The following is a 25,990-nucleotide window of genomic DNA, read 5'->3' on the forward strand; positions in this document are numbered from 1 at the left end:
GGTCCAGGTCATGGCTGCCCCGCCAACGCCCTGCTGCACGTTCTCAGGGCTCCGCTGCCTGGTTGCTCGGTGGCTCTTGCTTGATCAGCCCCTTCTTTCTAACTGCTTTTGAAATTGGACACACCTTTTTTTGCCTTCTGCCACTGGCTGGGGTTTTGTATCTTACCAGCCAATCAGACTGCAGCATGCCTGCCTGTGATCGGTGAAATTGGCCAAAGAAAACTCCAGCCGGTTAGAAACACAGGAGAGCATTTGCAATGGGTTCATTGTTTTATGAACCGCAGTCATATCTCCAAGCTCACCCCTCACCTCCTGACTCCCCACCCACATGCCTACTTTATCTATCTAGGAAGAGCTGACTCACAGCCTGCCTTGAGCAACTGCGATCCCTGCTCCAGGCCCCTGCAGATCTTTCCGTTTCTAGGGGCTGTACCCTCATGGGGGAGCCCGCCCCATGGCCTTTCAGGGCACCCTCAGAGCGGCCCCTCAGTGCCGATTCCATTGGAAGCGACTGGAGCATGGCTGACCCTGGAGCCTTCATTTGTGGTAACTGTCCACAACCAGCCTGTTTCCCAAGCCCTGCCACTACTTAGTAAATGGCGGCGACTACAGACCCATGCTCCTAGGGCAGCGATACTCAGACTGAGGTTCGCACGCCGCAAGTGGCTCTCTAAAGGGTCTCTTTGCAGCACATGCTATTAAAACACTGTGTGATGTAATCACGAACCAGTCTAAGATATTAACCAACCAGAGATGCTTTTACTATGTTATTAACCAGCCGTAGTTGATAAAATAATAACAATACTTGGCCAGGCGTTTTGCTGGGAGAATGTGTATTAACAGTACAATAGTAAATGAGACAATGAATTCACACTCCCGTGGCTCTTTGCTCGCTAGTTTGGCTCCTGAACCACGGAGCGGTATCGCTGTCCTAGGGTAAATGGAGCCTTTGGAGTTTTCCTGCTGACTTCAGTGGGCTTTGGGTCAGGCTCTGACCTGCCCACGCAGCAGGTGTAGGCACAGGTGAGCTCTCAGCACAGGGACCCTTTGCAGACTGCCGCCTGCTGTGTTTGCCCCTGTCAGGAATGTATCCTGGTCCAAAGTCCAGCCCTTGTTTCTGGCTCCTCCTTTCCACTCTCCTTGCCTGAGCGACTTTCTCCTCTTTCCCCCCCCCCCCCCACAGTTGGAGAGTGCTTTCTCCCCTCCTCTCCTTCCCGCTGTGTCTCATCCCGGAGAGTTTCAGGGGGGAGCTAATGGTGCAGCTCCTGTTGGTCCCAGCGGGACTGGTCACAGAAGCTCTGCTGTGCCTGTCCCTCAATCCCCTGGGCTTGCTCATGTTTCCTTCCGCTCCTGTGATAATGGAGTCACAGGAAACAGCAACAGCCCCAGCGATTCCTGGGGGGCAGGAGAGGGAGCCAGCCTCACGGCCAAAGAGCATCATAAGCCTCTCGCAGCCAGCATGTGGGGTCGAGGCCGGGGGCTGGGGGGAAGGAGGATCTATCACTGGCTCTCCATCCACCTGCCAGCACTGGGCGGCCTGGCTCAGAAAGCAGCAGGGACCCTTTTCTCTCGCACTGCTCAGGGCAGCTCTGCATTGCCAGGCTTTGTGGGAAAGCTGATGGGCTGTATCTAATACAGACACAGGGCTGAGCCGGAGCTGCGGCTGGGAAGCAGAGCTTAATTGGTGCCATTCCTGCTTGTTACTAGTCGTATCAGTGCGCCTCTCCGGGTGGGGTAGGGTGGAACCGGGTTTTCCCTGGGCGTGACCATACCCTTAGCGGGAGCAAAATTAAATAACACACAGCAGGCTCGCCACACAGTGATGGAAATCCTCCAAACGGCAGCAGCGTGTGAAGCGCAAAGGCGGGGCGGGGAAGTAAAGCATGATGTGTTCCAGTCCCCAGCTACAGAGCTTTGCAATGCCTCCCCGCCCCCCAAGTATTTCTAGCTCTTCCTTCCCCTCCAGGCGGCATAGCACCTGCTGGCTGCCCAGGTCCTGGACGGCATCTGAACAATGCCTTGTGCCCTTCAGGCTGGCTGCCTCCCCTGTGCCCGCCCCAGGCATTGTTTGGGGCAGAGATCACTGCAGCCACACTGGAAGGCTCAGCCTCCTCCCCTCCTGAGGCGTCCCAGCGTAACTGTTCCCTTGCGAGGCCTGGGCTTTCCCCAGCCCCTGCCTCACCCTGTGCTCTGCTCTCCCCGTTCCCTTGCAGATGGTGCAGTCGCTGGGCTTTGCCATTTACCGGGCGCTGGACTGGGGGTTGGACGAGAGTGAGGAGCGGGAGCTGAGCCCCCAGCTGGAGCAGCTGATCGACCTCATGGCTAACAGCGACTCTGATGACAGCGGCTGCGGCACGGCGGACGAGGGCTACGGGGGACAGGATGAGGAGGAGGAGGCGGTGGCGGAGGGGCCCCCACGAGCTGTGCGCACCTTCGGGCAGGCCATGAGGAGGTGCGCCGCCCGCCTGACGGCCCCCCGGGAGGCGCAGGCCCACTACCAGGCCGTGTGCAGGGCCCTCTTTGTGGAGACGATGGAGCTGAAGGCATTTCTCACCAAGATCCGGGATGCTAAGGAGGTGAGAGCTAGCCTTCCCCGCAGGAGCCAAGGGAACCTGTCTGTCCCGAGAGCCACCGCGTGGGGCAGCGATGCATGGCTCAGTGCCCACACTCTGTGGGGCTGCCGTTGGGACCAGCTGGGAGGCTTCTTCCCTGCTTGCCTCGCGCTGAGGTGTTGCTCTGCACCTCTGAATTGCTGTATCAATCTCATGGCCCTGGTAGCGGGGCATCTACTCCAGGAGGAAAATCCTTAGAAATCTGCACTTCCAGCCACCTGGGGGACCATGGATCTGGGGCATCCCTGGGATTTCCTTCTGGCTTTTGTCTTCCGGGGATTGCTAGCGAAAGCCAGCCATTTGAGGCCAACAGACTGGCTTCTCCATTCCCACAGTGGCTCCGGACCTTGCTATCAGACCTCTCACCCAGGTCCCGTCTCCTTAAGGATCCTGGTCCAAGGAGCATACCGTAACTGGCCCATGGCCTCATGCTCTGCCTTTTCCAAGCCTTCTGTTGAAGGGGAAAGTGTTGCTGGGAGCAGGAATCCTCCTCCGTTAGTGATGCGAATACTCAGCATGGCTCAGTGCCCTCTCCCCCGGCTCTCTCCGCACTTTGCACACGTTCACTGTGTGCCTCACCCCACGTGACTCACAAAATCAGAGGCAGGAGAGCAGAAGAGGACGTGTGAGACGCCCCTTAGTCCTGTCCCTCCCTGGCAGGGCAGGGTCCGTCCCTCCAGTCTCTCCTCCAGGGCTTTGTCCAGCCCAGTGTTAAGTGACTCCGTTGAGGGGCCCCCTTGGGAGGCGACTCCACAGGCTGATACAGCTCACCAGGAGGGAGTTTCCCCCGCTATTCCCCGAACTCTCCCTTTGCCTTATTTCGCCCCGTAGCTCCTCGTTTATACCCCCGGCCCCACCTGAGACAGTCCTTCCCCCTGGGAGGGAGGTGTCCCTCATCCCCTTTTCACAGCTGGGGACAGTGAAGTGATTGGCCCAGTCACAGAGCAAGTCAGTGACACAGCCGGGATCCCAGTCCCCTGCTCTAACCATCAGCCCACACTTCCCCCCTCCCTAGGCCGCTGCCCCTGGTGTGCCATGTCCCAGGGGAAGGGACGGCTGCCTGCCCCAGGCCTTTCACTATGGCACTGTTCTCAGGCCAGTCCAGTGTCTGCGTTTTATAAAAACGAGCTCCCAGGAGCAATCAGGCGTTAAGCCCCTTGAGACCCATTATAGTGAGGCAGAGAGGTGGGTCGTTTGCTTTCTGTGGGGCTTCCCTATATCCTGGTGATGGGGAGGGCCAGAGCCCCCTCACCTAACACAGAGCGGCCATTCGACAGCTAATTTCAGCTCCTGGGTCTCTTTTTAAAGCCTGTGTCCCACCCCTGCCCTGTCTGATATCGGACCCATGCAGCTCCCCCAGCCTGATGCTTTCCAACCCAGGCACTGTCTGAAGGGCCCAGGGTGCACTCTGGCAGGGCATTCCCAGCTAAACAGCTGTGGTCGGAGTGAGTGTCACAGGCGGCCAGATGCCGAAGGACGCCGGACTCAATGGGTTAGACCACTAGCGCTGGCAGGGCGCTTGCTGCTGTACGAGACACACCAGTGAGGTGGCCCCAAAGAACTCACAGTCCTGGGTGAGCAGCCAGTGATTGCAGCGAGTGGGGTGGCGGGATGGCTCAGGGGTCCCTGAATAGGAGAAGGAAAAGCAGAAGCTGTGGGCTTCAGAACATCCCGCTGACTGCTCCATTGCCAAACGCAGAGGGGCCAGCCCCTGGTTCTCTGAGCAGGGCTGGAATGGCACGAGGAATATCACTAGTCATGGCAGGAGACTGAATCTCCCTCCTCCCAGGGTACCGAGCTGATCTAGCCTCAGCAGTTTCCATGCCAACCCCGTGTCTCATCTAAGATAACGATGACGACTTGTGTTGTGATAGTGCCCAGAGTGCCTGGCCAGATCAGGGCCCCACTGTGCTGGGTGCTGTACGCACACAGTACAAGACTGTCCTGTCCTTGCTCCGCACAGCTTAGACCCGGCAGGGGTCTAGCATGTAACGGGGAGAGGAGAGAGGGCAGAGTGTCCGGCAGCAGCAGGACAGCAGGCTGCAGAGCAGGGCTGTGCGCGGGAGTTGCAGGCTTTGAGTCTGTTCAGCTTGGCTTTGCCGTGCCCCTCCTCCCCACATAAATGAGCAAGCGTTTGTATTGACTCCCTAGCGCATCCATTGTGCATGGTGCTGTGTGAGACGCAGCCCTCGGCCCCAGAGCCTACAGGCTAACGGAGCCGACAGGACATGCAGGGGTGTCTCCACAGGGCCAGTGTTTGCCTTTGCAGGAGATTGAATCTGCTCTACAGCATCACTGGTCCCTACATGGCAGGTGGGGTGTTCAAGACCCCATTGGTTTAGTGCCTACTCTGGCACACCGCCCAGCATCAAGGGGGTTAAAGATTAAGCTGCAGTCTCCTAGGACTGCCTTGAGCTCCACCCTTGTGGGCAATCACAAGTCAATAATCTGTTCCAGGAAGCAAGCTCATAAATCCAAGGGCAAAGGCACATGGTCCGGAATTGATGGGGTCAGAGGTATTACCAAAGAGGCTGTTTGCTGCCTCATTAAACTTATGACACAGCTCAAGAAACAGTTAAAACAGCTCATTAGAACATAAGAGCGGCCACACTGGGTCAGAGCAATGGTCCATCTGGCCCAGTGTCCTGTCTTCCCACAGTGGCCAGTGCCAGGTGCTGCAGAGGGAATGAGCAGAACAGGCCAGCAACAAGCGATCCATCCCCTGTTGCCCATTCACAGCTTTTGGCAAACAGAGGCGAGGGACACTCAGAGCATGGTTTTGCATTCCTGCCTATCCTGATTAATAGCCATTGATGGACCTAGCCTCCATGAACTTTAGTGCTTTTTTGAGCCCTGTTATAGTCTTGGCCTTCACAATATCTTCTGGCAAGGAGTTCCACAGATTGACTGTGCGTTGTGAAGAAATACTTCCTCGTGTTCATTTTAAACCTGCCGCCACTAGTTCTTGTGTTATGAGGAGGAGAAAAGAACACTTTCTTATTTACTGCCTCCACACCAGTCATGATTTTATAGACCAGGGGTGGCCAACCCAGGGCTCTCTGGAGAAGAGGGGGAGTGCAATTGACGAGCTGCCTTGGAAATGGACAGATCAGTGCGAACTGTCAGTGGGGGGTAGAGAGAGGAGGAGGAGTGAATTGAGACGCTGCCTGAGGGCAAGGTAACTGCGGCTCTTTGTGTCTCACTGGTTGGCCACCCCTGTTATAGACCTCTATCATATCCCCCCTTAGTCGTCTCTTTTCCAAGCTGAACAGTCCCAGGCTTGTTAATCTCCCCTCATATGGAAGCTTTTCCATCCAGAAAGGCCACATGGGGAACCTGATATTCTGCTGGGCAGTGCTATGCCTGGAGGAGGGGGGAAGTGCTGAGATGCTGTGGGGAAGGAGAGGGGGGCTGGGAGGTTGACCCCGTTTATAGTATGGGAGGAAGCAGGGAGCCGATGCCTGCACTCTGCTGTAGAGCACTCGTCTGATGGTGGGCATGTGGCAGAGAGGTTCAGCAGGCGATCCTCCCACAGCCTGAGCACGGGACGGGAAACCCTGCATATACTTGGGGTCACAAGATGTCGGCGGGAGCGTGCAGACTACGCCATGGCCACATACTTGGATGCCCTTCCCACATGGGCATGAGCACCCGTTTCCCAGGCCAGACTGGAAATAAGGCAGTGAGAGTCATTAATCATGGGAACAATTTACCGAGGGTCGTGGCGGGTTCTCCGTCCCTGACAACTTTTACATCAAGACTGGCTGTTTTTCATAGAGCCATAGAATCACAGAAGAGGAGGGCTGGAAGGGACCTCAGGAGGTATCTAGCCCAACCCCCTGCTCAAAGCAGGCCCAGCCCCAACTAAATCATCCCAGCCAGGGCTTTGTCAAGCTGGGCCTTAAAAACCTCTAAGGATGGAGATTCCATCACCTCCCTCAGTAACCCATTCCAGTGCTTCACCACCCTCCTAGTGAAAATGCTTTTCCTAATATCCAACCTAGACCTCCCCCACTGCAACTTGAGATCATTGCTCCTTGTTCTGTCATCTGCCACCACTGAGAACAGCCTAACTCCATCCTCTCTGGAACCTCCTTTCAGGTAGTTAAAGGCTGCTATCAAATCACCCCTCATTCTTCTCTTCTGCAGACTAAACAAGCCTAGTTCCCTCAGCCTCTCCTCATAAGTCCTGTGCTCCAGACCCCTAATCATTTTTGTTGCCCTCCGCTGGACTCTCTCCAACTTGTCCACATCCTTTCTGTAGTGGGGGGCTAAGAGATCTAAGAGACCTGCTCTAGGAATTACTGTGGGGCAGTGCTCTGGCTTGTGCTATCAGGAGTCAGACTGGATGAACGCAGGGGTCCCTTCTGGCCTTGGACTCTATGAAAAGCTCAGTCCCTGCAGCTCCTGGGTACAAGCAGTAAGGCATGAGAAGGTGCCCTCGCCTGCCCAGATTCCCTGCCCACTGCCCCTGCTCGTAATGCCATTCAGGAGGCAGCTCCAAGCAGTAGCCATGCGATTACACAACTCCATGCCAGGCAGAATGGGTTGGGCTGTGGGGGAAGGGTTAAGATTGCCAAAGATGATCTCATACGGGCAGAACAGGGGAGGTGCCGAATACTGACCACAGTGCTGCCCTTCCCCTCCTGATCACTTCCTGCCTCTCCCATGTAGTTTGAATAGGTTGGGCCAGGTCCTCCCAGCCAAGGGAAATGCACCTCCCATTACTTCAGCCCCACGCCGCTGCGGGTTAGAAAGTCTGCGACATATTCCTGGGTGCAGCCCAGGGCAGTTGTCTGTGCACAGCCAGTGTGAGAGTTGGCAGCAGTTCCCTGGCGTGGCCAGGTCAGAGGCTGCACGTTGGAAGCAGATTATGCTTCAGCATCATGTGAGATGGGCCTGGGAAACACACCCACAATTGGGCAGCGATGCGAGCCTCTCGGCGGGTTTGCACTAAATAATAGTTCTCATTCCTCTGCTGCCTGTCATCCCAGAGTGTCCCAAATTACACACACAGCTCCAATGACATGCAGCCCATGGGGGGGGGGGGGAGGCAGGAACCATCCGTCCATCCCAACGCTGTAGGGAGGAGACCAAGAATTCCAGGACAAACACTCCTCTCCCAGAAAGTGCCAGGAGACCTTTAACATCCACACCGAACAGGCAGGGCCTCAGCTTTTAGATGGTTGCCAGACAGTAAACTGCATGGAAATCAAAGCATCCGGTCGGCCAGAGCTCCTCCTGCTGGGCAAGATGCGGGGGCTGTGCTCAGAGTCCATTCCAGGTGCTCCCAGAAGCCAGTGGGGATGCAAATCCAGCTCCCGTCCTCCCCCAGAGGTGCTGCCACGTGGCTCAGTTGAGCTGGAGCAGCCCCAGGATGTATTTGGCGTGGCCCATAGGCCCAGATCGTGCAGATTCCCTTGGGGCCCAGCGTGTGCCTGGCTAAGAAGCTCCCCTGGGAACTCCAGTCAATGGCACCTCGTCTGTCGTTCTGCACAGAGCTCTACCCTGAGCTGCTCTTCACATGCCCCAGCTCCAGGAGTGGGTGGCTGGGGTCAGTGCATGCCCCGACTTGTGGCTCTTTGAGGCATGGATCATGCCTCCTTTGTCACTTACACCTGGCCAGGCACATTCAGTGCCCAGTAACCTGAGCCTGATGGAGCTGTGATGGAAATACTGGGCACCTCCCAGCCGCCTAACGGGAGCGTAATCGCATCCAGGAGTGGGATGTCCCTCCTGACTGGCAATCTGGGCTGATGGGGGCCTAGGGTCTGGGCACTTTACTCTTTCCACATGCCCAGCATAGGTAGCCTGACCTTTCTGTGCTGCTGCAGATGCTGAGGAAGCTGAAGGATGAGGAGGAGGCGCTGGGGGCGAGGTCGGCAGACGAGCTCGATAACCTGCAGAGAACAGACTGGGTGAGTGGCGCAGGCTTGTCTCCCTCGAGGCGCTTCGATCAGCGGCTCTTGCCTTGCGGGAGACCAAGGCAGCGACAGGGGCTGATGGAAGCCTCTTGTTGGAGTGTTCTCTTTTGGGGATCCGAATGGGGACAAGGGCTGGGCCCCTGTGGTGTGGGAACATGCAAACCCCAGGCACCGACGGCTTAAACGTGTCCCAGTTATTCCCTGGGGGTGCTGCAAAGGCAACATGCTCAGCCCTGGGGATTCACATCACCTGGGACAACAAAGGGGACGTTGATGGGCCATTTCCATCCAGCCTGACATGGCGGTGGGGGTAGGAGATCATCAAGAAAATGGGGAAGCCTTAGGGGAGCCCCTCCCAAGTCCCACCGGGGACCCCACACACAGAGCGCTGGCAGAGGTGGGACCATTACAGTCAGTGGGAGGAGCTCAGAGAATGGAGGGAGCACAGAGCGGGGTGGGAGAGTGGGGGGCACTAGGACAGATCATGGAGCTAGGGAATGGGGCACGGACCCCGCCCCTCCAGCCTCAGGATCACCATCCAAAGCCTCCCACACCAGGGAGCATGAAAGCTGGGAAGGGAAGGAAACCTTTGCAGTACAGACGCTGCCCTCTCACCGCAGCCTGCCCAAGAGGGAAAGCCATGACGGCCCTGGCATGGAGCAGGGCGAGGGTGGTCAGGCCTAGTGGTTGGCACAGCGGCGGGCAGAGCCAGAGTTAGGAATCAGGAGGCCAGCGAAGAGCCGGAGGCAGGAACCAGGAGGAGGGCTGGAACTGGCTGGAGCAGGGCGAAAACAGGAGAGATGGAGCAGCCGTTGGCCAAGTGTGGCGGGGCTTAGCGGCAGCCCTGGGAAGGCCGCTCGGCAGTGCGGTGTTTCGGCTGTGGTAGCTCGCTGAGGCCAAGTCCAGCTGCATGTCCTGGTTCCTGACACGCTCCTGCTGGAGCCTGGAAGCCGCTCGGCACCCCCATGGCAGCTAGCGACGGGAGAGGCCGGGTGAGGCGATCTGATCCGTCTCCCTGCCACTGAAGGCTGGTTCCCTGCACAGGCATCCCCTCACCGGGTCAGAGCTTGCGGCCTGCCCGTTCCCACCCCCGGCCAGGTCCAGGCGCAGGCTGCTGGGGCGCTGTTTGCATGGTTGGCCAGGGCTCCCTTCCCCCTCTGGGAAGACTGTGCTGCCTCGGTAACGTGGCGTTTGCCCGCGGGGTCTGTTGCAGGCCCGGCTGTGGGTGCAGCTGATGCGGGAGCTGCGCCACGGTGTGAAGCTGAAGAAAGTCCAGGAGAAGCAGTACAACCCCCTGCCCACTGAGTACCAGCTGACCCCCTTCGAGATGCTCATGCAGGACATCCGGGCACGCAACTACAAGCTTCGCAAAGTCATGGTGAGCACGGCCACGCCGAAGGGCCTGGGGCCATGGCCAGGGGGGTGATTGCCGCGCACTGCAAGGGTCACCCGCTCCTAGTGACACCCCATCTGCCTGTTAGCTGGAGCTCCCCCGCCCCCACCTCCTGCACCCCCACCGCAGGGCTGACACTGCTGCTGGGACACCCTCCTGGTGCCTTTCAGAGCCATCCTGGGGCAACGCAGCCCTGCACTTACCCCAGCTCAGCCCGAGTGCCTCGGCTCATGCAGAGTCAGTAACTCCCCTTCTGTTTGCCAGGTGGACGGGGACATCCCCCCCAGGGTGAAGAAGGACGCCCACGAGCTCATTCTGGATTTTATACGGTCACGGCCACCCCTGAAACAGGTAACGTCCACGTGAACCTAGACAAACTGGAGGATTGGGCCAAAAGAAATCTGATGAGGTTCAACAAGGACAAGTGCAGAGTCCTCCACTTAGGAAGGAAGAATCCCATGCACAGCTATAGACTGGGGACCGACGAGCTGGGCAGCAGTTCTGCAGAAAAGGACCTGGGGGTAACAGTGGATAAGAAGCTGGATATGAGTCAGCAGTGTGCCCTGGTTGCCAAGAAGGCTAATGGCATATTGGGCTGCATTAGTAGGAGCATTGCCAGCAGGTTGAGGGAAGTGATTATTCCCCTCTATTCAGCACTGGGGAGGCCGCATTTGGAGTATTGTGTCCAGTGTTGGGCCCCCCACTACAGGAAGGATGTGGACAAATTGAGCCAACACAGTAGAGGGGGCGTTGCAGTGCCGACAGGGCTACGCCCCTGTGTAACACGAACGGGCAGCCCGGTCAGACCGCAGCTCCCAGGCCAGCGGTGCTCTGCCTCCACGGGCCACGCTGTCCTTGTACAAACAGGAGTGGCTGCCTCAGGACCTCTGTAAGGGACGTGAGGTGCTGCCCCGGGGCTGCCGGCAAGTTGCCCTTGGCTGGGGAAGTTTGGGCAGCCTAGCTGGATTCGCAGCTGCCTGGCGCAGCGTCTCGCCTGGCAGGCATTGAGGGTAGCGTCTCTGCTCTAACCGGCCTGTCTCTCCGCCCCGGGCTGCAGGCGTCCGAGCGGCGGCTGCGTCCAATGCCCCAGCAGCCGAGAACACTCCACGAGAAGATTCTGGACGAAATCAAACAAGAGCGAAAACTTCGCCCGACCGAGACACGGCGTCAGGGGCAGAAAGGTACCCGCCCGCCCAGCCTGCCCCGGTGGGGGGCCCTGTCTCTGCCTGGCTCCACCCGGCCCCCCTCTCACGGTTCCCCCCCTTCCAGCCTTGCCTGAGCGAATGGAAGGGGAGTCACGGGCTCTCCGGGAGCAGCTCCCGCCCCCACCCCCAGAGAGCGATGGTGAAACGTGAACCGTTCCGGATGTCGTGCACGAAAATAGACACGAGGGTAACACTCCCCAGCACAGGCTGCCAGCAGGGTTCGAACCCAGGACATTCACCGGGCTGTACCAGCCCCCTAGCCCACTCAGCTCCCCTCTGCCCCCCACAGCGTGCTCTCTGCTTCTCTGGTTGGTGAGGAAATTCAGAGGCCAGGCTCCCACACCCCAAACGGCCCTTTCTCTAAGGCGGCAGGTGACTGGCTCCTGCAGGGGGGATGAAGTGAGAGGGGAAGGCATGACCCCAAAGGTAAATTCCTCCACAGCGGTGCTGGCATCCCGCACCATTCGCTGCGTGGGTCCAGGTCTGGTAGTGGTGCTAGCACCCTTCAGCAGTGGCTCCCAGCCCCATGGCAGGGTCGAGGCGTTCCCTACACTGGGCTCTGTCCGTGCCGGGTGCTTCGTACTCAGCTCCATCCCATTTGGGCTCAGGTGGCACCTTGTGCAGGGCAGTTTGAAACTGCAGCTTCCTCCAAGGTGTCGCTAGGCCACAGAGAAACCCGCCCCTCTGGGTCGTTCCCAGGCCCGTCTTCTAGCAGCCCTGCCCTGAGCATCCGTGTCTCTCCCCTCCTCTGCCTTGCAGGTTTCGGCTCCCTGCCCTGCATTCATAACGCCTGCTCCAGCAACATGAAGTCCACCTCCTGCATCGACCTCTCCGTGCCTGACTCCAGCGCCCCTGCCCAGCGCCCCCGGCACCGGGTTCTGCTCAAGGCGCCGACGCTGGCCGAGATGGAGGAGATGAACATCTCCGAAGTAAGAGCTGGCTGTGTCTGTGGTCACTGGAGGGAGGGTGCGCCGGACTGCTGGCTGGGGGCAGCGAGGGGACGGCTGGCTGGGTGCTATTCGAGGGAGACGTGCCTTTTGGTATCAGCACAGCAGCGTGGCCGAGGGGCTCTGTATCTGGCAGCCACGTGCCCTGTGTCGCTTCGCTGGGCAGAGCTCACCTTCCGGCCTGCCACATGAGCCTTCTTGATGCCAATGGCATGGCCCTGCCCCCGGGACAGCTCTTCCATCAGCTTTGGCGGGAGCCAGACGGGGCTGGCCAGGCTCAGGAACTCATAAGGAGGTGGGGCAGGCAGGGACTGTCTTAACGTCCCCTGAGAGGGGCAGCAATGGGCTCCTTTGGAGAGCCTGGGGCCAGGAGAAGCCAGCCCGCACTAACAAATAGCATGTCGCCTTCCGCTCGAGCGTCAGGACAGGAGACAGTCCCACACGCCGTTCCTAAGGCCCTGCCCACCCAGCTCACCCACCCTCTCTGCTTAAGCGGGTTTCCTAGGGCCTGAGGAAACAACCACCGCCCACTGCTGCCTGCATGACTTCTGCTCAGCTTCCTCTTCCCCTTCCGGTAGCCCTTCTCTGGGATGGGGCAGGGCCTCCTTCGTTACACCCCCAGCCTGCCCCGTCTCAGGGCTGATGGCTGTCACCTCCAGGTCACCGGTTCAAATCCAGCCCAGGACAGGAGGGATGGCAAGTTGTTGCTTTCTGTCGTCTGAAAACAGCCTGGTTGTTGGTCTCTGGCCATCCCACACAACCAGTCAGCAGAGCTGGCCTCGTTAGCAGCGCCCGCCAGAGGTGGTCAGCAACATGGACCAGCCCGGTCTCTGCTGATGAGATGGTGGCCAGGTGCTTCCCATGTATCTTGGAGAAGTGCAGTGGTGGCACCGCCTGGATTTTGTCAAGGAAGTTCTGTGCCGGCGTTAGAAGGTGGAACACAAGGGAGGACTGGTAGCCACGCGGTTATTGCTCGTCTCATAGCCCCTGCTATCATTCTCCTGGCGTGATTCAGTCGTATATCACGTGGGGAGAGTTAACCACACAGCAGCACGGTGTCCTCCAGCTGAGTGGAAGAGAGGAGCTCAGAGCTGGGCAGCGTTTGTGCGTTAGTTCCCCGAGTGGAGCACACAAGCTTATTTAGGAGGACATTTCTGATCTTAGTCTTCTGAGCTACCTGGGTGAGCCGGTCCTTGCAGCTCGGTGTGCGGGTTGTGAAGGGTAGAGTTACTCCAAGATACACTGGGGAAAACCTCGCTTCCATAGCCATCCAGGTAACGTCTTGCCCAGCAGGCCAGCGTGCCAGGTGGTATCACATGCTGCTGTCAAGTCAAGAACCACTGCCTCTGTCTTCTCTTTCTGCTGGAGACCATCTCCAGTGTAGGTGGTAAGAGCAAGAACAGTCACAAGTGCTTCTGTTAGGTCTGAAGCCTGCCTGGTCGTCCCCCAGAGCCGCCTCTGCTGTGGACATGATTCTCCACAGAGTCAGCTGCTCCAGAAGTCTGTGAACACGGCTCAGGAGTGACACTGGCTGGCAGCTGGCTGGAAGGATTTTCCGGGTTTCGGGGTAGCTATCCCCCTAGCTTTCCACCGTCTTTTAGGCATCTTGTTCTCTTGGATGCCATCAGTACGAAAACAGCCAGCCATGTGCTGCGCTTCTCCCCAAGGTGTAGTGAGCAGCATCCCTGGTGAGACCTTGTCAGGGCAACCTGCTTCCCTGGGGCTCAGGGCTCTCTGCTGCCTCGGTGTGGGTGTCAGCGGCAGTGGATGGCTGTACTCCTTTTTCTGAGCTCTTCGCCTTTTTGCCTGGTTTACCCGGACAAGGGGCTAAGGATGCCGCCGATGGGGAGTGGTGGGAAGGGGAAAGGGAGGCCTGGGGATAGGTGGGATCTGTGCAGCCATCCACCCAGTACCATTTTCCCACTCCAAGATGCCCTCTCCACGGGCTGTCCGGGCACAGGAAGGGGTGGACGCTGCGTCACGTAGCGGGTGCGGAGGGTGCCAGCCAGGCTGCGTCAGGGAGATGGCAGGATAGGGGCACGGTGACAGCACGTTCAGGTTGCTCTGTACACCCTTGCAGGAGGAGGAGTCTCCAAGCGCAGAGATGGGGAGGGAGCCAGGCGTAGCGCTGCCCCTGAAGCGTGATCGCTCCTTCTCCGAACAGGACCTGGCTCAGTTCCAGAGTGAGAGGGCCGCCAGCCAGCCCCATCCAGGGTGTCTGGGACCACAGGAGACTGAAGCAAGACCCCGCTCAGGTAGCATGAATGCCGCCCGGATCAGCATGGAAAACAAGGGCAAGTTCCTCCTCCCTTCCCCTCCCCTCCCCAGCTGATTCAGCCCCCCTCCCCCACACCGCCCCCCTCCCCCACTGCGCCTGCACAGAGCAGCTGTCTCTGGGGGCCCAGGGGATTGCATCTGCAAAGGGGGCGCAGGTGCGATCCCGGCGTGGGCCTCCAGTCACACTGCCCCTGGCTAAGGGAAGGTGGGCCACCCCCTCAGGAGACTTGGCTGGGGGGGTTCCAGGCGCCAGACAGAGCCAGGTTGAACGAGCCTCGTTTGTACTGGCCCGGCAGGTGCTGCGTGGTGCGGGGCCCTTTGCTGCTTAGCAATGCTAACGCTGCTGCCCTCTGTAGCACAGCCCTCGGCCCCTGCAGGACACCCCAAAACCGCTGTCGGGGCTTTTCCTACCCCCCATTCTCCCTAAGCTGCACACCCCTAGAGGGCATCTCGTGGCCACCCAGCCTGTGGCTCTGGCCCTGTTCTGTGTCACTCCCGCATCCGGCTCCGTGCCAGCCAGAAGTGAAGGCGTTGCAGCCCATTCCCCAGGCTGGTCCCTGCCAGACCCCGGACAGCCTCCTTCCCACCTGGCCCCCTTGGGCCGGGGCTTTCACCGCTCCCCTCCCGGCTGCTGATGAAGGAGGAGCAGAGCGCAGCTGGACGGACGGACTGACTGGCTGCCTGCATTATTCTCATCCAGGTTCGTTCCCAGCCAGTTACCACCACATCCTGCCTAGTGCTGGGCCGCTCACCTCCGACCGCGGCTCCCTCGGCTCTGGGGAGGAAAGGCCGGCGGGCGGCTCCAGCTCCGCCCCAGACAGCAGGTCCAAGCATCTGTGGCTGGTAAGTGTCAGATTTGCTATCCCAAGCTGTCCGGCGCTAGAGCCCTGAGCCGGGCTGGCCAGGTCCCCCTGTATGGCTGGGAGATGCCTGTCTACAGCCAGAAAACTCCCGACTCCTGATTTAAAGATGTTCACTCCCCCAGGAGAGGCAGCTGGCCAAACCTGAACAGCTCTGCGACCCCGCGCACCACGTCGCCACGCCTCTCCCTCAGACCTGGAGGGGTCAGGCTGTTGCTGGTGTGCGGGACAGGCTGCAGGGGCGGGGGGCAATGAACTGGAACGTGAGTCAGTACGCCCTGAGCGCCGGCCTGGCACTGCCTACGTCTCCGCTTGCACCATTCTTGGAGGAGGGTGAAGCTGGGACTGGAAGAGCAGGGGGCTGCGGGTCGGGATTGAGGGGCAGCGGTAAGCAGGGGGGAGGGGAAGGCTAGGACAGAATTAACGGGTGCGGCAGGTCAGGACTGAAGGGCACTAACTGAGGGCATGCTGCAAAACAGGACTCAGACCCCAGCCGGGGGGGCCTGCTCCCCGAAGTCACTAGAGCAGAGCAAAGGGTGCAAATAAAGAGCGCCGCGTCTGACGACCCCGGCTCCACACGGCTGGCCCGGCCCGGCAGTGCGGCAGGGACCTCGTGCAGCCAGGGTGGCAAGCAGCTGGTACGAATGCAGGGGACTCGTGGGGGGCCGGGGGAGGCCTGGCAGCGCGCCCATGCTGCTGTCCCGTCAGACTCCGTTCCATGCCTGCGTGAGCAGCTGCGTCTCCCTCTTGCCTCTTCCCATAGGACCGTGTAGGCACTTGGGCCAAGCATGGCACATGGTGGTTTGTGCACACTCCCTCCCACCCGAAATGCCGCCCACTCCTCCCCGTCTGCGCTGGGCTCACTCTGTCACTGGGCAGTGATCAGCCAGGCCTGGGCTCTGCTTCGGTGCTTTATGCCCCACCCCCCCTCTCCGCACCCAGGAATTCAGCCACCCCGTGGAGAGCCTGGCCCTGACCGTGGAGGAGATGATCAACGTCCGCAGGGTGCTGGTGAAGGCCGAGATGGAGAAATTCCTCCAGAGCAAGGAGCTGTACAGCAGCCTGAGGAAAGGGAAGGTGAGCGCTGGGGGTGGGATGGCCCCATGTGCTCCCAGTGGGCGACGGGTGTCCCGCACAAGCTTCCACCACGGGTGTGGTCATGGGAGGAAACGGCCGGCGGACAGCCCCGAGGTGTAGGGCTCCTGCCAGATACAGACCGTGACCTTTTGCCTCGGCCCTTCTCCACCTACAGATCTGCTGCTGCTGTAAAGCGAAGTTCCCTTTGTTTTCTTGGCCACCGGCCTGTCTCTTCTGCAAGAGGTGAGCACAAGGTCCCCCGGCCCAGGGCGGAGGGTGTGCGGGGGGATGAGGTTTCCTTACTGACCCCTTTGATTCTCGCTCTGCTCTTAGATCCATCTGCACCTCCTGCAGCCTGAAGGTAAGAGACCACGAATCAGTCCCAAGAGAACCGTCCTCACAGCCTGTGCCCGGTGGCAGTGGGACAGGATGAGGCCTCCTGCCGCTTCACGCTGTGGGTGCCATCACCTGGTCTCCTTCCGGGCAGTGCTCTCAGAGCGCAGCGTGCCAGCGGGATGGATGAATGCACCCGAGGTGCCAAGGAGGCGCAGTGCCAAGCTGGCTGTGGGCTGGCCGTGGCAGGGCAGGCACCGTAGCATTTTGGGGGCCCCGACGTAGCTAACTCCTGCCCACCATGGCCACCCCCCATGTAGGACACAGGCCTTCGCACAGTGGGAAGGGTCAGGGAGATGATTCTTTGTGGGCCCCCATATTTAACCTGGGGTGCTAGACCTTCCCAGCTTGAAGTGGCTTCCATCATACAGAGTTTACAGTTTGGTTCAATGGCTTTCAGCACCCCCACTATAAACACCGTCCCAGCCCCGCTGTGTTTAACTGACCTGTGCGTGGGGCAGTAACCCTCGGGCCACACGCCCCACTTCTGCTGCAGCAGGTGGCATGGTGAGATGCAAGGCAGACGCTGGGGGACCCTCTGTGGGTGGGCGCTCAGGGCGGAGACCCCCAGGCCAGAGAGAAAGTATTTGCTTGCTTGGCGTGACGCTGTGACTGCTGTGAGGTCGGCGTGCAGGACAGCAGGGCGCTGTGCGGAGCGTGTGTTGTGGTCCCTCCATGGGCATAGAACATGGATTACCCAGCATAGCTGAGCCACGGGCTCAGCCAGTGAATCCTCTTGGTGGGAACGGAGGGCTGGTTTCAGGCTGGCTCACTTTTGTGGCTCCCTCTGGCCTGGGGGAACGTGCCCGGTTCCCCTGTGTCACTTAGCGATGGCAGGAGATGGCTCAGGCACAGGAAAGGAGGCACATGCTGGGGCAGCTGTGCCGGACAGTCACCAGACCAGTCCGGCAGGCGTTCCCGGACAGCAGCCCAGTAGGTGCCGCAGGTGCCCACCTGACGCTTGTCTCTGCTTCTCCTCCTCTGTGCACGCGCTGCAGATTAAGATGCCTTCGAAGAAGCTTGCTCACATTCCCGTCTATGCCCTGGGCTTCGAGAACCCCCCAGGATCCCTGAATGCCAAAGCTGTGCTCCTGAGGAGGAGAGACGCCTTCCAGTAAGTTCCCTCCTGCGCTTCCCCGGCCCAGCTCTGCAGCCAGGGCCGCCTCCAGTCCAAGCCCCTCTAGCACAACCTTCCCAGTGCTGTCACCCGCCCCCGTTATCTGGAGACCCTGGACAATGAGCCAAAGGGCAGGGCTAAACCTGAGCCCTGCTTGGCGGGGCGTCCTCTCTGACTTCAACACCCGGCTCCCCTTCCTCCTACCACACAGCCCCCCCAGGAAATCCCATCCCACCCCCCGGCTCGCACCTCCTCGTCTGACCTTCCACCCTGCCCGGCGTGGCTGCTGCCTGCCCTGGGCTGGCCAGGTGCTGCCCCCTCTGTGCCCTCAGTAGCTGAGCTCCCTCCTCACCCCCTTCTCTCTGCCCGACCCTTCCATGGTCTGCAGCCCGGCGAGGCTCGTCCGCCCAGTGCAGACGTGCTCTGCTCTGCTCCCCTCAAACCCACCGGGCTCAGGGATCCTGCTGTCTCCAGCCACTGCCTGGAGCCTCTCCTCACTCCAGCAAACCTGCTGTCCTCCAGCCGCCGACTCCGGGCTAGGTCCCACCCCCTCCTCCTCACCTCCAGGCTGCTTTACGCCGCTGCAGGCCAGGATGTGCTCCCTGAGCTTTCCTGGCGGGCTCTGCTGGTTCTCATCCTGCCTCTCTGGCTGCTCCTGTTTTGACAGATCCTCTTCCAGCTTCCCTTGTGTGCCCCACAGGGCTCTGCCCTTCCCTCCCGCCCCCTTCTCTCTCCTGTCTGATCTCTGGCAAGCTTCTTAAACTACCAAGGGCATTGTCGCCAGAACTGGCGAATGCAAAATCGTAGGCTTGGCAGCTTCCTGGCCGAGGGACTCTGCGTCCCGGCACAGTGCGGGGAGGTGTTTCCAAACAGCCGGCTGCGTCTTACGAGTGTGTCTTGCAGCTCCCTGCAGGGGACGCACTGGCGGAGGGTGGAAGAGGAGTTCCCCCACATCTACGCCCACGGCTCCGTCTTGAAGGACATCTGCAGTGACTGCACCAGCTTTGTGACGGATGTCATCAGCTCGAGCCGGAAGAGCATGGACATCCTGAACGCCACGCCGAGCAAGGGCAGGAAGACGCAGTCCCTTTACATCCAGCCCACCCACTCGGCCGCACACCAGTGAGGGGCTCCACGGCCACCTGGCCTCACCTCCCTGGGAGGGCGGCCGGGTCAGCTTCGCGGGCACCAGGCGCCGTGCTCCCAAGCAACTCAGCAGCGGTAGCACCTCGGCAGAAATCGGTTCTCCAACGAGCAAACCTCCCAGCGAGCCGGGACTCTCCAGGCATCGCCTCTCGCCCCCACCAGCACTCGTGCGCCAGAACCAAACCCAGATGGCTTCCAGCCAACCGTGCTCCCCAAAAGTGCCAGCCACCCTTCCATGGCGTGAGGCAAACCCCGCTGCGCTGCGCTGCGCTGCCTGCCGCCGGCCTAACCGCTCGTGCCCCCTTAACCCTCTAGTGCAGGGCCCTGCTACTGCAGGTGTGTGTGTGTGTGCGTATATATACACACACAGCCTCCATATTTCTATACCTTAGTGAGCAGGGCATGTCAGCCAGCGAGACGCACCAGGCTGCGGTTAGCGTCTGAGGCCATGTGTTGCACAGCAGGGACCCCCCTAGCTCAGTGTCTCCCCGTGGGAGGGCAGAGGGACCCCCAACGCCTTCACTACCCCTGGCTCTGGCTGTGGGTGGGCCCAGGACGTGGGAGCCCAGCTTCTCCTCAGAGCAAGGCCAAAGGGGGTTTTGTTCCTTCCCATCCGGGGCGCTGGTGCTGCCCAGTTCCTCGGGGCCCAGGAGCAGGCTGGAGTGATCTCTGCCTGGCAGGTGGGGACCCTAAATATGTTGGGGGAGGAGCTGTCCAGACCCTTCTGTTTACATGGCTTCTGGGAGGAAAGGCGTCCTTGCGGGCGGTACAGATTGCTGGCTAGCACCAGGCAAGGATACAGGCCCTATAGCCCTTCTCTGCCCGCCCGGCCGGCCCCCTTCTCCTGCAGCTCATCCCTCCTTGTCAAGGGCTGCCTGGGCTGGGAGGCCCGGGGGCTCAGTTCCCACGCAAAGCGCCTGGTGGGGTGGGGCTGGCTAGAAGCCCTGGCTGGGCCTTAGACCCTGGGCTTAAATCCGGGGCGTAGTGCTCGGGACAGCTGGAGCGCCTGTCCTGGGCAGCTGGCGAGGTTCAGTGTGGGTGGCGCATGGGCCTGCCCCAAGGAGCAGAGTGGGACCCCCAGCACCCCATGGGGAGACCCCTTGCGCCTGCACGTCACTGAGAGCAGAGGCTTTTCGCAGCTGCTTTCCAGCTCAGCCGTTGAGCCCTGATGACGGGGACCCGCCGTGCCTGCCTGTCCCCACTGCTCTCTTCCTTCGCTGCTCTCGCCGCCTGTCGTTGTCAGCCCCCCGACTGTTGGCCTTACCCTGTCCCTGGGTGCCTTCCACCCCTGCGAAGGCTGCCTGTTGTGGCACAGACGGTGCAGTAGGCGCTGGACGTATTTATTCAGACTATTTTTGTACCAGACAATCGGCTGTGAGTATTTATTTGTCTTTGTCTTGCAAGACTGCGTGTGTGGCACGGGGCCTCCTTCGTCCTGTTCCCCAAGTGGCGTCCGGCAGCGTACGTGAACAGCAGCAGGGTGAGAGCCGCCGCAGGCAGCCAGGCCAGGCTGGTCCCTGGTCATACAGCGCAGGCGGGGCTGCTGGGTTACAAGGGAGCTCTTCGGGACAGGAACCTGGCCGTGCCCCTGCCTGAGAAGCACACGCCGTCTGCCGCCATCAGTGTTCTGCAGTTCACAGTGCTAATACGGAGGGAGTAGGGATTTGCAGTAAGGGAGCTGCCCAGCCCCCGGGAGCCAGGCCAGTGCTATTCCCGAGCACAGGTGGGAAGACAGAGGCACAGGGAAGGAAGGTGTCTTGCCGAGGTTGCCCAACGCCAGGGCTGGGAAACTCCCGTGACTAGGTGGGCAGGGCAAAGCCAGCCTGGGTGTAAAGGAGCTCAGCATGGCTGGCTGCTTCTCATCCTTATGGATGCTCTTTGATGGGTGGGAGGTGGGGGTGCTGAACTAGGCCAGGCCGAGCGGCGCTGCAATGCCCCCAGGGACTGGCTCCCAGCCCTTCTGTGGCTTGTTTGCCATATGTATAGCATATATGTATATGTGCCCCATCTCTCTTTCCCCAGCCTCAGCCCCTGCTCCCTGGACCATCTCTGGGGGGAGGGGCCCGGTGGCAGAGCTGGCGGGTAGCCGGGTGATACCCAACACTCACCATTGGGCTGCTTAGAGCCGCGCTGGCGCTGCTCGTTGAGTAAGGAGCCCAGCGGTGGGGAGCCAAGGCTCCATGCGCCTGCCCAACACCTGCTTCACTGGAGGGGGAGGACATTGCCAAAGACTCTGCCAGCTCTTTCCCCACCCCCGGCTCCTGGCATCTCCTGCCTTTCCAAGGCTCATTTGGGTTACGTGACCCAGACTAGTCACAGAACAACAGGGAAAGGCCAAGCCGTGGCCACAGGTCTGTGCTGTCTCCCAGAGAGAGAGACGTGCTGCACCCAGATGTGGCTCAACATCGCCCCGGCCAAGGAGTGAGTGCCTGGAGCTCCGAGGAGTCCAGCTGTGTCCTACTTTAGTCTCCGTATTCAGCTGCTTCACCATCCTGGCCTGCACTGAGGAGGCCGGGCTGGGTCTCCAGCCATGGCTGCTGTTTAAATGTGCCCACAGAATGTATTTGTCCATAGCATCCTTTGGGCAAAGTAACCCAGCCTATGTGGGCTGGGTGACGCCGTGCCCTCCTTCCCTGCCCAGGGCCAAGAGTGTGGGGCATGGGGAAATGGGTCAAGTGAAATGGCATTCCTGTGTCAGGTTTCCTCAGTGGCTGTCCAATGCTCTGAGCACACTGTCTCCTCGCGGTCTGTGTGGCCAGCTTGCCCAGATGCTGTAGTCCAGGAAAAGCACCCTAGCTGTGTGCACTAAAGAGACTAGTTCACAATGTGTCACTAGTTTTTTGTGTATTGTCACACTGGTGTGTGTTGTGTCTTGTGACACAGGTAAATACGCACTGCACGTGCCTAAAACACCCGAACAAGGCCAGGGGCAGGACATGATTGTCATTTGCTGAGGCACCAAGGGTCCATGCCCCGGAGTGCCTGCTTTGCACATCCATGTAGTCTGACTGCATGGACAGATTGGGCATGTGTGCCTGCAGATGGCCAGTTAGGTGTGCAAATAGTTATTTACACACTCAGGCCTTGCCAGCATAACTGTACCCCTATAGTTATACTGGCAAAGCCCTTCTAGTGGGGATGCAGCTTATACCAGCAGAAGAGTATAGCTTATACTAGTTCCCCAAACACAACAGCTTTGCTGGTGTAACTGGGGGACTGGTCCCGCTATGGTGGGGAACTTTCCTGGCTCATCCACTACCCCGGTGGAATTGACTAGCGAAAGGATCTGAGTCGTTGCTCCGACTCTCTTTACCCACAGGCCTGCCTGACTGCGAGGGCTCCCCCCTTCCCCTCTCCTGTGCGACAGAGTCCTCGTAACCCCGACAAGGCTGGGCCAGGATCCCTGGGGAGCTCGACCCTCCCAACCTTGTCATGGTCACTTAGGGCAGGGGCTTGGGTGTCCCACTCCGGGGGGCTCTCTCCGCACCGGCTGCCTCCCTGCCCCACTGATGGATGCAGACAGTTCAAAGCCAATACCACTGATTACACAGCCACCGATTAAAAAAATAAGGAAGAAATGGGAGAGGTAAAAGGAGAACACCCAGTGCTGCCCCGTGGGCCCGGGGACACCACAAGGCGTCTCTGGGATGTAAGGGACGCTCACAGCCTGCTCCTCACGGGGCTCGGGTCCCTGCCCAGGCCCTGGCTGTGCTGCAGGGAGGCCGTGGGTCAGACACGGGCTCTGGCGGTGCCCACACGCCCCCAGGCGCTAGGGGGCAGGGTCCTTCTCCCCTGTGTTGCCCCCTGTCAGGGTCACGATCCCTGCCCAGTCCAGCCGGCGCAGCCTCTGGGCTGGTGGCGTCTCCCTGCGCCGGGTCCCCCCCGCTCTCTCCAGCTGCTCACTGAGCTCCAGATGGCTCCAGTCCCAGCTGCTGCTCTGCCTCTAGCTCAGCGCCCTGGGCTGCTCCTCTGGTGCCGGCTGCCGTGGCTCTGAGTGCGGCTCTCTCCTTAGCTCAGCCCCGCTCTGGCCCAGGCAGCTGCTCTGTCCACTCCAGCAGCTCACATTAGTGCCATGGAGGGCAGGCCCCCCCCGACCTCCTGACTCCCTCATTGGCTGCCCTCTCAGTCAATCAGGCTGACCTCGAGCACTGGCTTCTCCCCACTGGCCCTAGGGACTGTCCGTCTCCGGGCCCTGATTTCTCATTGACCTTTCCCCTGTCCTCTGGTACTAACCAAAGCCGCTGCTCAGTTTCAGTGAGGGGCCAGCAGTCCCCTTACACCAGCAAAAAGCACTCCTGCCAATATAACTGTCCACACGGGGCTTTTGCCGGCCAGCGATGTCAGTCGAGAGGGTGATTTTTTCACACTCCAAACCAACATCGTTCTGCTGCAAACCTTCACAATGTAAATCAGGCCTCCCGCCCGCCCGTAAGTAAATGCCAGTGGGTCTCTGCATACAGCCTGCAGTGACTGAGCTTTGGAAAACCAGACCTGGATGGGAACTGGCAGCATCTGGGGGAACGTGCATCCTCACCGGGAAAGTGCCCAGCATGGGATATAGGGGAACCAAGGGAACAGACGGGAACGCTCCTGCAGACTCCATGGCCTAGCAGCCCCTCCCTCTCTATGCTGAAGACACCATCCTGGCAAAAACCCCTGGCGCTCCACTGCCCGTGGGTGCGGGTTTGTGATGTTAGCCGCTTTGCTGCCACCCTGCTTGCTTCTCCCTGGTTTGACTCGGCCACATTTTGCAGATACGTAAGAAGGACAATGCCTTATCACCCCGCCCACACCTGCAATAACTCACCCTACCGTCCGTGTCAGAGCCGTGACCCCGATCACAGGTCCTGTCTGTGGCTGGCCGATCGGCCACTGTTTTATACACAGCCTGGGCTATAAAGAGGAAATGTATATTGTACATAGCGTGCCCCTGGACCGGCATGGTTGCTCTTGTACATATGGTTGCTCCCATACCAATAAATCCTTATTTTGAGCTGCAGTGGTGGTTTCGTAAGGGCGTTGTCAACCCTGATTGATTCCTGTGCTGGGGAAGTGGAGCGGGTAGTTCTGGATGGATGGAGGCTGACCCAGGCAGTGCTGTAGCTGCACGAGCCACAGAGAGCTACTGCAGTTGGTGGGGGAGGAAAGTGTGGGGAAAGGACCCTGCAACGGGTGTCCAGGGCAGCGAGCATGCTGGGCCGTCCTGTGCGCGGCTTGTCACGAGAAGAGGAAGGCGAGCGCTTTACCAGAGCAACTTTTTCAGCACCTTGTCCCTACATGCTTAGGAATCTAAAGTGTCTGTGTTGCAGTACCAGCCAGCAGCCGCAGTCAGGATCGGGGCCCCACTGTGCTGGGTCTGCCCCCACCGACGGAGACACAGGCCCTGCCCCATAGAGCTCGCAATCTAAGACAGGACTTGGTCCAAGTTCAGCCCTAACAGAGCTGCACTTGTTTATGCGAGGGCGGAGTTTGGTCCCTTGTACAGGAGCCTTCAGCTTGCAGAGTAAGTGCCCTGCTGTGTTCCTGGTGCAGCCCTCCTTGTGGGTCCTGGAACCCAGCCAGGCGCTTTTCCAGACCTGCTGAATTGCTCTGCTCCTCTGGGAAGCTGGTTCTGCTGCACCTTTCACCCGAGATGGGGAGCTCGGAGCGGGGAGGGCATCTGAGGGAACTGGCTCTCCAGACCAGGGCTGGAGTGTCTATGAATTGCAGTGCTGGAGAAAGGCGCCTGGGTGACGGCCCTGCAGAGGGCAGGCCCCTGCCCTCGGAGCAGGAATAGCGGGTGCAGTATCAGTGTGAGCCCCCATTTGCCAGTGTTGCTCACTCCTTGACGTGGGTAACCACCAGACCCGGCTCCCAGACAAATGATCACCCAATGCCCCAGCTGACAGCAGCGGGGCTGCATGTGCTCAGCCAGACCCGCCCTCCATCCATGGAAACCAGCACCGTAGAACTAGCTTGCATCTCCCTGTCTGCACTCAGCCCACTAGTCGTCCCTGGGCTACCTGGACAGGCCGGGGAAGCACATCGGTGTGTAGATCACACAGGTCCTACCGCTGTGCTGGGGAACACAGCCCCATCTGAACAGCGCGTCCCTCGCGACGTTCACATGCTGCCGGACCCTTTCTTTCTGGAAGGGGGGAGGAGCTGGAGAGAGAACCCAGACAGACGAGAGGCACAGGAAAGGAACATGGGAAGGAACCGGGGCTGCAGATGAAAGTATTTCACGCTCCTGGAGCTCACGGTAACGTAAGCTGCACAAACTGTCCAGTCCCTGGACGTTGCGTCTGGTGTCTGCATTTATCACGGACAAAGGGACAGCTCCCGAAACTGCAGACGGATGCTGACTAGTGGAAAGGCGAGGGGCAGCCGCTCTTCCACCTTGTTAGGAGCTGGGAGCTAAGCCCTGTTGTGCCTGCTCTGCATGCAGCAGGACAGAAGGGGGAACAAAGATCTGCCCAGTCATCCGGTAGCTCTGCTCTATCTGGCATGTGCCATTGGTAGGGCCCCCAGTGGCCATTCCACCCCAGGAAGGGGCACCCCCCCGGACAATTATTATTGCACTGCAGCAGTGCTGAGGCCTTGAAGGGATCAGGGGCTCACTGTGCTGGGTGCTGCACACAAAGGAAGCCCTGGTCCCTGCCCCAAGAGTTCACAGCCTAACTGGAAACAAGATGCAGTCAGCGAAAGCAACAAATAGAGGGAAAGAGGGAGGGAGGAGGAGACTGGAGGGTCACGTGGGCTCTGGTTTTGGGTCCAAGGTATGTGAGAGCTTGTCCCCCTGCTCCCAGCCCTGCCCACCGGCCCTACAGCTGGCGTCTGGCCCTGGGCTCATTCCTCCTGGGCAGGGGGGCAGAAGTGGGTCCCGAGGAGGTGGGATGTCCAGGGGAGGATGGTGCTGCTGGGGTTAGTCGGGGAGCTCCCGGCAGCGTGGCAGGAAGGACAGAGGGGTCTATGGCAGGGGCGGGTGTGCGAGGCTGGAGTGGAGGCCTGGGAGTGATGCAGTAGGAGACGAGCACGTCATGACTGTACTGTTACTGTT

At 59.9% G+C, this 25,990-nt stretch overlaps 1 protein-coding gene across 1 annotated transcript in view; it reads left to right on the forward strand.

Annotated features, from left to right (window-relative positions):
* SPIRE2 (spire type actin nucleation factor 2) overlaps positions 1-20,188 on the forward strand; it is a 36,158-nt gene extending 15,970 nt beyond the window's left edge. The window contains exons 3-15 of the mRNA XM_067536701.1: positions 2,214-2,576; positions 8,447-8,530; positions 9,750-9,914; positions 10,194-10,280; positions 10,987-11,110; positions 11,894-12,063; positions 14,162-14,336; positions 15,059-15,201; positions 16,161-16,295; positions 16,471-16,538; positions 16,629-16,656; positions 17,687-17,802; positions 18,709-20,188. Coding sequence (XP_067392802.1) covers positions 2,214-2,576; positions 8,447-8,530; positions 9,750-9,914; positions 10,194-10,280; positions 10,987-11,110; positions 11,894-12,063; positions 14,162-14,336; positions 15,059-15,201; positions 16,161-16,295; positions 16,471-16,538; positions 16,629-16,656; positions 17,687-17,802; positions 18,709-18,931 — 1,881 coding nt within the window. The 3' untranslated portion in view covers positions 18,932-20,188. The remainder of the gene's footprint in view (positions 1-2,213; positions 2,577-8,446; positions 8,531-9,749; positions 9,915-10,193; positions 10,281-10,986; positions 11,111-11,893; positions 12,064-14,161; positions 14,337-15,058; positions 15,202-16,160; positions 16,296-16,470; positions 16,539-16,628; positions 16,657-17,686; positions 17,803-18,708) is intronic.
* Positions 20,189-25,990: the final 5,802 nt, after the last annotated feature.

Source organism: Emydura macquarii, unplaced genomic scaffold (genome assembly GCF_026122565.2).
Source record: "Emydura macquarii macquarii isolate MOO-44397 ecotype Brisbane River unplaced genomic scaffold, CSIRO-AGI_Emac_v2 contig_3647, whole genome shotgun sequence".
NCBI classification, from domain to species: Eukaryota; Metazoa; Chordata; order Testudines; family Chelidae; genus Emydura; species Emydura macquarii.